The sequence below is a fragment of the Mustela erminea genome, chromosome 1 (assembly GCF_009829155.1).
Source record: "Mustela erminea isolate mMusErm1 chromosome 1, mMusErm1.Pri, whole genome shotgun sequence".
NCBI classification, from domain to species: Eukaryota; Metazoa; Chordata; class Mammalia; order Carnivora; family Mustelidae; genus Mustela; species Mustela erminea.
Genome location: NC_045614.1, coordinates 214,904,702 through 214,917,771, shown reverse-complemented (window position 1 = coordinate 214,917,771; position 13,070 = coordinate 214,904,702). Strand labels below are relative to the sequence as shown.

The window sequence follows — 13,070 nt, the reverse complement described above, 5'->3', positions numbered from 1 at the left end:
GATAAACTTAAATGTCCATGCGCCTGGGTTTCATTCAAAACAAAGAGAGGAGAGCATCCAGGACATTTTCTCTTAGTCACCGGTAGCAATCATATGGTCATGTCAAAGCAAACCGAATGCTATGTGACCCTAGAGTATCCCCACACCTACTAGAAGTTTCTCAAACCACCGCCTCTTTCCCATGAAGGGCGACACCTACCGAACACGGTGCCTGAGTTCTTTCTCAAGCACTCAAGCCTCGAAGAAATTACAGCCACAGTAAGCTGTCCAGGTGGTGCCAAATAACACCTTCCTTCTGGACATTTGCTCACAGCCTGGAGGGAGGGATCCTTTTGTTAAATCGGGTGCATCCGTGCCCCCACCCCCAAAGACAGAACTTTCTGGAAACAAATGCGTCACAGCTCACTAAATCAAGAGAAATCCATTCCGGTTTTAGAAATTCAATTTAGCTTGGGTAAGCCTCCAGGCTCTGAAAGTGAGCTCAGCCAGGGGTTTATTATTCGTAAATCTTTCCTTCATGTTGGAGGCTCCCAGCGGCCACTCTCCTTCCAGTATTTCCCGACTTTCTCTGTCAATAAAACCTTTAACTCCTGGCGTCCCTCTGAAGAACAAGCATCAAAATACAGATCAGGACATCGAGGAAAATTGCTGTCTTGCCAAAAACAAAAAGCCAAAAACAAAACAAACAGACACACACACACAAACAAACAAACAAACAAAAAAAACACGAAACAAAAACACCTTTTGCTTTTGTCCCAACTGGTGATTGGAGGTGAATAATCGGTTGTGTCTGTTTTGATGAATGCAGTTGAGTTTAACACCGCAAATGAGTCATAACCGGAGCTGTATGAACTATCATTTCACTCCAGGAGGGTAACAAACAAAGTTCTTGGTCTCAACTAATCAAGTAGTGAAAGTACTTTGTTCATAGAGGAATGAAAATCTCTGGGCCAACAAAAGCCTAATGAATTCACTTTTTTTTTAAGATTTTTATTTTATTTATCTGACACACAGAGAGATCACAAATAGGCAGAAAGGCAGGCAGAGAGAGAGGGAAGCAGGCTCCCCACTGAGCAGAGAGCCCGACCCGGGGCTCGATCCCAGGACCCTGGGACCATGACCTGAGCCAAAGGCAGAGCCACCCAGGCACCCCATGAATTCACTTTTTAATTAAAAACAATAATAACCCTAAAATTTACAAAGAACCTGTCTCCATACTGCCGACGTGATGAAGACTATCTGGGCTTGCTGGGCTGTGTATGCAGAGGTTGGTACCCAGGGGCATCCTGGATGTGGAGTGGGTAAGTATCCTATCTCACATCCATAAACACCACAGTGGCAACACCACCTGTAAAAATAATCTTGGAATACCAAGAGCCCAGATTCCCTGTCAGTGGAACTCTTGAGATAGTGTTTAATGTAACAAAATTCCAACAGAGTCAATAATTAAGATCCCTCTGGACTCTTCATGTATCCAACATGTGTCTTCTGTGATCTGAACTAGAATTTCGATGCACTCATAACTCACTGCCACGGTCTTCATTACTTTAAGTGTTAAATGGAAGCCTAAAGCAAATTTATAATAGTTGAAATAAGAACACTTTGACTTGTAGACAACTAATGATCATTTCATGATTAATTGACTACTACCCAACTCTCCTGACATTTTGGTGTTCTGGGCTCCATGTTCCCACTCCCGTGGGTCCCTGTTCCTTCCACACATGTGGGCAGCTTCATTTGTGCTAATGGGAAATAGACATTCAGCTAAAAGGTCTCTTGAGACACCTGTGATGACAGAGTAAAATAGTTTGAATTTCAATGGGATGTAATAATAGGTTAAAACAAATTCTTAGATGATATTCTCATATTACAAATTTAAGAACAAATTTAAGGAAGTGACTTAGATTTTTAGGAAAAATGTCTTTTAGACCAAGTCTTTACCCCAATCACTGTTGGGTTGTTAGTACTTTTGTCTTTGTCCATTTTTAGAGGCAAAACACAAACTCAATAGCATAATAAAATGTTGTGTACATATATCACCTGTGAGCAATTCTTCTGAAATCAAAGGACAACGTATTACAGCATCTTTGTTCTACGATTACTGAATAATCTCTAATTCTAAACATCCCTTTTTCTACTCAGAAGTGAATGTCCTTTAATATCTAGAATTATATAAAGGAAAGCTTTATCCTCGGCACCTTGAGTTTTTCTTTCCATTGATTTCCATACCTCCAGAAAAGACACATTTGATTTGCACTAGAAGGGATCAGTTTGGGGCTAAAAAAATGTCATGCCTCAGAACAGCAGAAAGTCGTGTCTTCTGCAACAGCTGATACGTCTCTCTGGTGCAAAGCCCTGAGCATGTAGACATGCTTCGTAGGACCCATCGGACAGAGGCCAGGATAGAGCTAGGGGGCGGAGGCAGTGAACACGAGGGGTCTGAGCCAGGCCTCTGCCTGATTCTCAGAGTCCAGACTCCTCACACGTGATACGGGAGTCACACCGGAGCAGCAATGCTCAGAGTGTGAACCAGGTACTCTGGGGGCGGGGCCCTCTTCTGAGAAGCGCTCAGATCAGAATTATTTTTTAGAGTACTAAGGTATGACTTGCTTTTTCCAACCTCGTTCTCAGGAGCTCACAGTGGAATTTTCCTGAGCCAACATGACATGCGATACCACAGGATGAAATGCAGAGGCAGATCCCTGTCTTCTAGTAAAGCCAGACATTAAAAAGATTTGAAAAAAAAAATAATAATAAAACACTGCTAAAACTCTATCCTTTTGCTAAATAGTATTTTTTTTTCCGTTTTGGAAAATGTCATTATTTTTCCACTTAAAATCTTACTTACATGAATATGTCATGGGTTATTATTATTATTATATTATTTTTATAAAATTAATATGTAAACCTTTTTAAAAATGTCTCCTTTTTAACTTCTAATATGGGAACCAACCCCAAGACCCCATTCTCAGGGTCTTCAAGAATTTTTAAGGATGGAAAAAGCCAGAGAGCAAAAGCATGAGGACTGTCCCAGCGGCAGGTCACTCAGAAGTCTTTTGACTGTAAGGATCCTGAAGCTGTGGGGCCAGCAGAAGGCCTCTGGAAAGACATGGCTACGAATCCACGAGCCAGGGAGACCAGCAAGCTGCTGGGGGTCCTCTGCCTTCCTGTGTGTGCGCAGCGCTCATGTTGTCCCTCTCTGCTCTCTGACATCTGTGCCAGCAGCCCACCCCGACTCACACGGGGAAGCCAGGAAGGGCCCCCAGCTCCCATAGATCGGGACACACTGACTCATTCACATAACGACCTCTTACCCTGGGGTCAGCACACTGACCCTGCCCAATGGGACGGCCTGAAGCAGGCGAGTGAGTCGGGAGGCCGCAGAGGAGGAAAGCACTAGCACAGAAGAACATTCCAGCACCCGAGTATTGTCCAGGCCCCAGCGCAGACCTGGCAGAGGACCCTGAAGGCCCCCAGGGAGTTTCTCACACCTGGTGTGGAGATCGGCATTACCCAGGACAGGGGCAGCAGGCACAGGCACAAATCCCACACAGCACGAAGCAGGACCCGTGCCCCCCAAAAGCGAGTTCATTTCATAATCAACAAGAAGTACAAACATCCAGAATCTAACTTCACCCGGAACACGAACACGCAACCTCCCTTCACCCCGCTGAAGCTGGGGCGCTGGGCTCACACCCAGCTGGGTCTCCTTGCAAGCCCACCCTCTTCCCAGTCGCAGTCACAGCCAGCGCCCCCTCTCCGAGCCTCAGGCCCCACAAATACAGTGATGGCTCCCACAGGCCAAGGCCAGCATGGAGACTGGCCCCGGACGCACACGCTCTGGCCTCTAGCACCCATTCCCATTCTCTGGGAACTCACTGCTGCCCCTCCCCGATCCTGACCCCCTGGGGCCCACACTGTGCTCTGGGTCCTAGCGGGGCCTGAAGCAGACTGTAGAGGCTCCCGTCAGGAGTTGAGCACTTCACAGCTTTCAAAGCACTTATCTCATTTGATCTCATTTTAATCTCACAACAACTCTGACGATTCTCACCAGCCCTAATGAAGAAAGCACAGAACTATATTTGCATTGTAATTATCATGCTGCCCAAAACGAGAGTCCTCCTTTGGGAAGGAAACTGCTCCTATCACTGCATTTAGCTGCCTTGGTTTTCTTTGTCAAACCAGACCACGGTGCTCTCTGTGCTTTGCTCAGATCCCCTGTAACCCGAAGCACAAACACGTGGACTAGGCTGGTTTGCACGGAAGGCATCACCCACATTTGCCACGGGCGCAAGGCTGCAGACGTGACACGAGGAGATATCCGGGTGATTCATGTCATCTTACCATTTTCGCCAGATGTCTTGTCTTTTCCATTGGTCGCGCCAGCACCTTGTCGCTAAAGGCATAAAAAGAAGGAGGGGAAAGAAATTATCGGATATATTCAGGATTATTTTTGTCACTTCTAATATTTCAAATATCTGTTGCATTATATCATGTTCTATGTTACTGAGCTCAGGTGGTAAAAACATGGGGCACATGAGACCAAGAAAGGGTCAAGCCCAGAAAGGATCTATTGGAATCCCACAGACTGCCCCCCTCGCCCACATCCAAGGAACACCAGATGGGAAGCTACTGTTGATGGAGGAAAACCTCATCTGAAAAATGAGGAAATAGCCAAATGTGAGAAAATGAGAATTGTCACTTTTGTCAGTGATGGCCCCTACACAGTTATGCTCTCATTCCAATCCCAATGTCCAGGTCAAAAGAAGATTAATCAACTGAAAAAATATTGGGTTTGTAGTCTGAGTTTCTCCTACTGTTGAGTCATCTGTCTGTCATTGTGTAAGCCTACATTGTGCATTTTCATTTTACCAGGTCCACCAAGAGTACGAAAATTTTACGGTCAGTCTTGGATCATGGGGCAAGAGTTTCTGTGAGGTCTGGGGAGCTGTTATACATGTCAACATACAAGCATGTTTCCTCAAACCTTACCCAACTACTATCTTTAAATAACATTGTGTTCAGAATGGTTCTAGTTCACAGAGACAGAAGTATTGTGTAAATCCAATTTTCTGGTCATTATTGAAAATATGCTTCAAGTTAAAAAAGATTGCAGGGGCTCCTGGGTGGCTCAGTGGGTTAAGCCTCTGCCTTCGGCTCAGGTCATGATCTCAGGGTCCTGGGATGGATCAAGCCCCACATCAGGCTCTCTGCTCAGCAGGGAGCTTGCTTCCCCCTCTCTCTCCACCTGCCTCTCTGCCTACTTGTGATCTCTGTCTGTCAAATAAATAAATAAAATATTTTTAAAAAAGATTGCAGAGATTATGAAGTCTCTAATTTTCAGGTGAAGAAAATGCAACCAGGAAGGGAGCCTGATTTGTCTAAGATCAGAAGCTAGTTGGTGACACAGTGGAGACTAGAGACAGGACTTTGGTGCGCAGAGATGAGAGACCTGCAGGGGTGTCTTGGTTACAAAACTATTTAAATAAGATCCTGGGAAGAGAAGCAGAGCACTGGACAAGGAGGAAACCATTATAGGTGACTCTCACTAAGGGGTAATGATGTCCTCAAAATGTATATTTCTGTCCCACCTAAAAACCGTATGATAAAAATATGATTACCAGCTCCCATTAGTGTCCAGTGTTGTTATGAGACACTCCCAGATCCTTAGTCAACCCTTTATTAACAGTAGATGGGTTATCTGGAAAAATCTTGCTTTCAGGTTCTGGTTTGTGTAAATGAATAGGGTGAATGATAAAGACCCACGTTAACCAGTTAACCATCCCTGTGTACCCTTCCTGCCTTGTGCAGAGGATAACTTGAGAGAAGGTGATCAAACCAAGTGTTCCGGTGTCGTCAAGCCCACCACACTTCCCAACCCCGTCACCATGAAGTGCAAAGGCCCACCCAATCCAATCCCATTCTGAGAAGATAAACCAACTCTCTGTGGCAGGAGTGGAAGTAAAAGCCACAAGTTGGAAAGGTTATATAAATGTGGGCCCTGTCTTCATATCTAATGTAGAACATCTTGAATTTTCGGAACACTAGATCTGTCCGTGTGTTCCCATGGAGAATGGCTGCAGTTTAGCCAAACACTAACTGTTCTACAAACTTCATTTAGGTCCCAAGTCATGGCATTGTTACCTCAACAGTCAACCAGGAATATATATCATCTTCACTTAAATAAATGACACATTTCTTAAATATGGTAGATTTTCAAGTAAAACACCCCTTTCTTTTTGCCCTGTGTTGAAGTGCCCTCTTCAACTGGAAGGCTGGTTTGGTTGCACTGAAGGGAATCAGGCCACCACAACAGAGGATCCAGCCAGCTACACGGCAGCTGTCAAAAACTGAACACTCCAGTGTTTAAACCTTCCATCCTTCCCCACATAATGCATAGATGAGTTGGGGGGAGAAAAGTGAATTTCAGAGACTAAAAGAACAGGGTTGTAGGGTTGAATAAAGTCAAAATTAAATGGAACACAAATGCAAAATAGGAGCGCACTCCACCCTCACTGTCTTTAAATACCTTAAACAGTGACACTTTTCAAATGTCACGAATACCTTGTTCCATAAAAGATCACATTTTAGAAACCCAAGGAAATCCAACATGAAATGCACGCAGGGGAGAAAAGGAGTTCATTTTTCAGGATTTCTAAGACAGGGGTTTCTGTGTCAGATCTAATTTGATGGAGGCGGAACGAAACTGATAGATGGCTCAAGGAGACGGTATCTCAGATCAGAAAATGATCCCGATGAAAAAGAACTATTCTCTGGGAGTATCTCATTTCAGAATTCTCTGAGACCCTGCAGTATGTTTAAGGCGAAGGCTGAGTGGAGTGGGGAACTATCTGAGAGCTTGCTTCTTCTGGGGTGGGAGGGGTGTCTCTGGTGGTCATCACATAGGACTTTTATCACCGTGATTCCATCTGCCCTTCGTCATGGCCCTTGGCACAGATGTTCTCATCGGGTTCTCTCCTGGTGAACTCCAGCCCTAGCAACTTTATGTTCATGAAACACTCCTGGCTGGGACCCTCCCCTACACCTTGTCCCACTCCAGACCCAGCACCTTCTCCCAAGCTTTCCTAAGTGTCTGGAAGAATACAGTCCCTTCCTTCTTTGGCCGTCTGAAATCAGCAACCCTGCAGCTCAGACCAGCTCGATGCCCATCCCCCTCGGGCACAGTGACATCCTCTCTTCCAACATGTCAAGATAGTGTCCCTGTCCTCCATCCCCAGGACCTCTTCAAGGGACAGAGGGTCTCATATGAGAAAGTGTATTCCACTCAATTTACTTTTAGAATCAGAAATATAAAAACTACTCCGCTTTTTAGAGCACAGACACATTTGCTTGGAAACTCCCTCTTTCTCTGTTGTCCTCATTTTGTCACTAGGAAATGCTAGATAGCCCTCTAAGGATGCGACACAAGACATTCCGATTCCAACACTGAAGTAAGCTCCTGCAGCAAGAGCTGGTGGCAGGCGTGCCCGCTATGGAGTCTGCAGAGAGACCGGGAGGAGACCGGAGGGAACAAGGCAGAAGCGCAGCCAGAGGACTGTCCCCAACCCTTAAACACTTTCCAAACAACTCACAGGGTTCTCCGAAGGGAAGCGTCCTTCCCCGGTGACATTAACTAATAAGAAGATAGAATTCCATTGAGGGTTGCTGGGGGTTGGCGGGGGTGGGATGGGGTGGCTGGGTTATGGACATGGGGGAGGGTATATGCTATAGTGAGTGCTGTGAACTGTGTAAGACTAATGATTCGCAGACCTGTACCCCTGAAACAGATAATGCATGACATGCTAACTTGAAAAAAGAAGCTAGGACTCCAGAATTTAATAAACTCCCAATAAAAAGGAGCCCAGGTAAAGAGTGGGTACATGATAGTTCTTGCTCATAACACGCCACGTATCCATAAAAAGGCAGGATTGGTACTTCAACATGTAAGTTTTGAGGTAATTTTTCTGACAGTTGCACTGCACCAGGGGCTACAGGAAAATAACAAAGAATAAGTCTTTCATTTGGTTTCCCAGAACAGAGAGCCTGAGGCAAATGCTACGACTTTGTTAGAGAGGGCACGTGGACGAGGAGGCAGGAGGGAAGCGAGATTCATCCTCAAGTCCTCTTGCCAGCTGCAGCTGACAACGACCTCATCCCCTCCGAGAGTGGTGAGACCCCGCGGACCCCAGCAGGGAAAGGTCAGCGAGTAAGCCACCGGCCGCTGTCCCTCACCAGTCCAGTTCCTGGGGCTTCTCGACTGGGAGATGTCTCACAGCTGGCATCTACCAGGGGACAAGGAGGAAGTGCCCGGGCAGGAGATGCAGAGGTGGAGACACGTGGTGTGGCCGGGAGGGGCATGCTGTCACTTCACACCTGCCTGAAGCCTGTGGAGCCCACACGAAGCTGGCCACCCACGGGGTCCTCCCTGACAGAGTCAGAAGTGACATCTGAAGGGTGTCTGACTCAGCACATAAATTTGTCTGAGTGACTCTTTCAACCAAGTTGCAACATCACGGACAACCCGTTCCTATTCTGTACTCCACTAGTGGAACAGACCACGCTGACTTTCTGGTAAGTAAGTGGCTTTGAATCCATTTCTCTCTGCACTTTGAGCTTAGCATGGAGGTTGAGACATGTCTGATTACCTGTACATGTGCAGGGTTCTATACACACCACTGGCACCTATGTCCTCACACGGCGAGCTTAGATAGAAAATGTGGCGATGTGGTGAGCCAGCTGACTGCACACTTGTGGCAAAAGCCACACTTTCTTCGAGAAGGAGCAACTGCATGACTTCTCAGTCCTCTATCCTTCCTTCTGCGATCCACCACAAAATCTTGGCGTTCTGGGAGTAGCCACTACCGGATAATGTGAGTGAGGCAACGGCCTCAGACACAAAATTTAAGGGGGCACCAAAAAAGCCATCAGCCATTAATTAAGACCAACACTGCATGGGGTCACTTACATATGGGATCTGAAAAAAGCAAGAAAGGAAGGAAGGAGAGAGAGGAAGGGAGACTCAAAGAAGCAGAGTAGAATGGTGGATTGGTAAAAAGGTACAATGTTCTAAGATGAATAAATCTGAAGATCTCGTGTGCAACATGATTACTACATTGATAACACTGTTGTATCACTGAAATTTGCTAAGAGAGTAAAATTACGTGTTCCCACCAAAAAACAGAAGTAAGTATGTCAGGTGAGGAATGGGGACATTAACCCGATGGTGGGAATCCGTCACAGTGTGCGCGCGTATCAAACCATCCCATTGTTCACTGCAAGCATGTTACAATTTTATTTGTCAATTACACCTCAATAAAGCTTTAAAAAGACAAAAAAAATTTAAATCAATATTTTAGAAAATCAAAAGTACCGTAAAAAGTCATGATAAACAAGATGTCCACATTGTATGTGAAGGCAGGATCGACCAGTATTACTGACATTTCCTTTGGCCTCGGGGTCCACACGGCTCCCCCAGGCACTCGCCACTCATTCCCCCCAAAGTAACAGATTCAAGAAGTTATGTAATTTCAAGGATTTGGAAAATTACTTGAGTAAAGTTTTGAGAAACTTCCATTTCCAGCTCTTTCATGGGACACAACTACAGGTTATGAGTTCATGCTCTCATTTTTCGAGTTCTTATTATATGACTTCAGAATACTGAAGTGGGGGGAGCTCACCTTTCATGCTCTGCTATCCATACCTGTAGAATTGGGCATGCTAATCATATGTCATGGATGAAAGCAAATTACCAAAACCTCCTTCTGCTTCAGCGCAAACTCAGAACACTGAACAGTATGTCTCCTTGCAAAATTGTTCAGACAGTACATAGGGTTCCATCTTCAGGATGAGACACAGGTTTCCTTATCAAGTATTTACTTTTCATTCCAGAAGTTTGAAGAGAACGAAATGTGAAATGAATTTTAGCAGGTTAAATTTCAGGTCCAAATGACAGTCTGAGAACGTTTTCTGAAGGTACATTCACAGCATTTAAATGGAATATTATTCAGCCATCAAAAAGAATGAAATCTTGCCATTGGCAATGATGTGGATGGAACTAGAGGGTATCATGCTCACCAAAATAAATCAGTCAGGAAAAGATAAGTACTATATGATTTCACTCTTTCGTGGAACTTGAGAAACAAAACGGATGAACATGGGGGAAGGGAAGGAAAAATAAAATAAGATAAAAACAGAAAGGAAGACAAACCATAAGGGATGCTGAACTCTAGGAATTAAACTGTGGGTTACTGGAGGGCGGAGGGGGTAACTGGGGGACGAGCATTCAGGATGGCGCGTGATGTAATGAGCGCTGCGTGTTATACACAGCTGATGAATCACTAAATTCTACCTCTGAAACTAAAAATTAATTAATTAATTAATATAAGTATATGAATCTGTGTTGTATCTTTATTGGTTTGATGTTTAATTTAGTGACATGATTTGACCAGAGGTTCTCCACTTCCAAAGCCTCCATAGGCTTGGGGAACAAAGAACCTTCTCAAGTGAACGTCCCAGGCCATCCCCAAGGTCAGCAGGGCCTCACCTATTCTCCACCCCTGTTCCCCAGTCCCCCCAAGAGGCTAGACCAGTGACAGTGAAAGAGGTTGCTCACTGGCCTGGCATCAGCCTCTCACTGCTGCCGCAGAAGAAAAATACTCCAGTTTAAGAATTTTGATCTCTCCCAGGCTAAGAAATAAAAGATCCTTCACAAAAGCAGATTGTCAAAATTGGGTACATTCACCATTGTGCAGGCCCATCTGCAGTCAGGGTTATGGATTCAGTGCCAGACAGATGCCTGGACTCAGCCTGGGTGAGAGACTCGTTCCTGGACCGTTCACTTTCTCCAGTGAGCCAGGCACTGGGCTGGGCCTGAGTGTCCCAGGAGAAGGGCACATTCTCTGACTTAGTTTGGCTCACAACCTGGAGGGACACACAGAGAATAAACCAACCATCTCTATGAGCCGGGTAAGAGCTTGATCCAAGATGACTAAGATCTGCGCAGAGGTAAGGGACCAGGGCTCACCAGAGTGAGTGGGAGTCAATGGGGGCTTTTCCACATCTTGATCAGTGTGAGTCATGGTGCCCCCACCCCTGCTGTGCATCTCTGGGGACATCCCTTACTGGAGTCTCTGCTCCCGCCTCTGAGAAGGAACGGTCATAACCACTGGCCCCTGCCGGCCGCACGTCAGAGCCCGGCTGCAAGGAGGCATGCTTGCATGTTGGCAAAACTTGCATGCTTGCAAGTTTTCCAGAGGTGGTGTAACCCGGTGATATCAAGTAGATGCATGTCTACAACAAAAGAAAGAAGTTGTTTGAAGGCATCTTCATTGCGCGCGCGTGCATGTGTGTGTGTGTGTGTGTGTGTGTGTGTGTGTGTGTGTGTGTGTTTCTTTTTTAAGCACTTTGCTCTCTGTTTCCAACATCCGGCCTCTCTTGGATTCTGTCTACCAAGTAGTTGCAGAGATTTGGCAAAAGAACGAAAGAAAAATCCGTCTCATTCCCATGATGGCTTGGAAGCTCTTGTTAGAAACTGCTACTTAACACCGTCTATCCCCAGGGATACATTTTCGCCCAGGTAATTTTTCTACTCGGGGCTGTCTTCTTTTCGTGCTGTTGTTGTATTCATATTTCCAATGGTTTCAGGGTTTCTAGCTCCCCTGAAATGGTAGCATCGTGACGAGCAGTTTCTCAGATGGGTTCTAAATAAGAGGAAAAACACGAATCTTCCTATCTGTGGTGCGGGCCATGCTCAGGGGCCATGACGTTTGGAACAACGCAGGTTCTTCCCAGAATCGACGCCTTGCCCAGGGGAAACATCAAGACGGGGATTGTCCCTGAGGATCTCAGCTCACCCTTCCCAGCACTTTTTGTGTTTTCATTTGCTCACCATGTTAATGAAGAAATAAAAATGTGTGTTTCTATGGTATTATATTTAACATTTTATTGACAGAGTTTCATGAGTCTCTTGAATGAAATATTAGACTTTAAATGAACAGGGGAGCAAAACCGCGACCACGGCACGGTGAAGTGGGCTGAGCGGCTAGGTTGACCAGCAGGAAGTTGATGACTGCTTGGGGCCACCACAGTCATTGAACAGGTGGCTTCTCGGGAACATCAAAGGCACATCATTTAAAGCTGCTTCCAAATCAAAGTCCCTGAATTTGTCTGAAGAGCAGAAGAGACTTTCAGGCCAACATTGCATGGTAAGTACAGAACAGATTTCATTTCTTGGCACTGATATTTTAAATCACCTATAATTCTCCAATCCAAAAATGGAGCAGTAAAACTCCACTAATTTAATCCCTGAAGGTGTGGAAACTAATTGCAAAAGAGACTTCAGCTGGAAGGGTTTAAAAAAACAATCACTGGTTAAAAGAAAAAGAGATGGGGTCCTCACAGACAAGGGCACTAACCTTTGTACTTCTTCCTCATTCCCCTCCAGGTGCTCGCCAGCGTTGGGAAAGACCCACAGGCCCAAATGCCACCCCAGAAGCTGTATTCTGCCCCTAGCATCTTTAGCCTGACCTTTACGGTAATAGAAGTAATTCGCATTGCTGTGGTTTACGCAGACCATTTACAAAAGCACCTTCATTTTTAGGGATCTGTGTGTGGTTTGTCTTACTGAAATTCACTTTATACTTTGTCCTACAGCCATATTTTAATTTTTTTAAGATTTTATTTATTCATTTGAAAGAGAGAGAGCACGAGCTGGAAAGCAGCGGGAGAAGAAGGAGCAGAGTCTCTGCTGAGCAGGGAGCCCGAGGTGGGACTCGATTCCGGGACTCGAGGATCATGACCTGAGCCGAAGGGAGATCCTTAACCACCTGAGCTACCCAGGCGCCCCTACACCCGTATCTTTTAATTAGTATTTTTCATCCTTAAAAACCTTTCCTGTGCTGATTTTCTTTGTTAAATAACACTTTTTTTTTTCATTTATAAAATAGGATATGGTCATTATGAAAATATCGGAAAATACATGTACTTTGCTCTGTGGCAAGGGAGCCTCCCTAGCCCTCTCTCCCAGATGGGCCTGAAGAGGCCCCGTGAGCAGGTGGCCGAGTGTCCACTTA

At 45.4% G+C, this 13,070-nt stretch overlaps 1 protein-coding gene across 1 annotated transcript in view; it reads right to left on the bottom strand.

Annotated features, from left to right (window-relative positions):
- Nucleotides 1-13,070, bottom strand: part of PCP4 (Purkinje cell protein 4) — a 53,227-nt gene that overhangs the window by 23,446 nt on the left and 16,711 nt on the right. Inside the window, exon 2 of the mRNA XM_032302930.1 lies at nucleotides 4,345-4,396. Within this exon, the coding sequence (XP_032158821.1) occupies nucleotides 4,345-4,396 (52 nt within the window). The remainder of the gene's footprint in view (nucleotides 1-4,344; nucleotides 4,397-13,070) is intronic.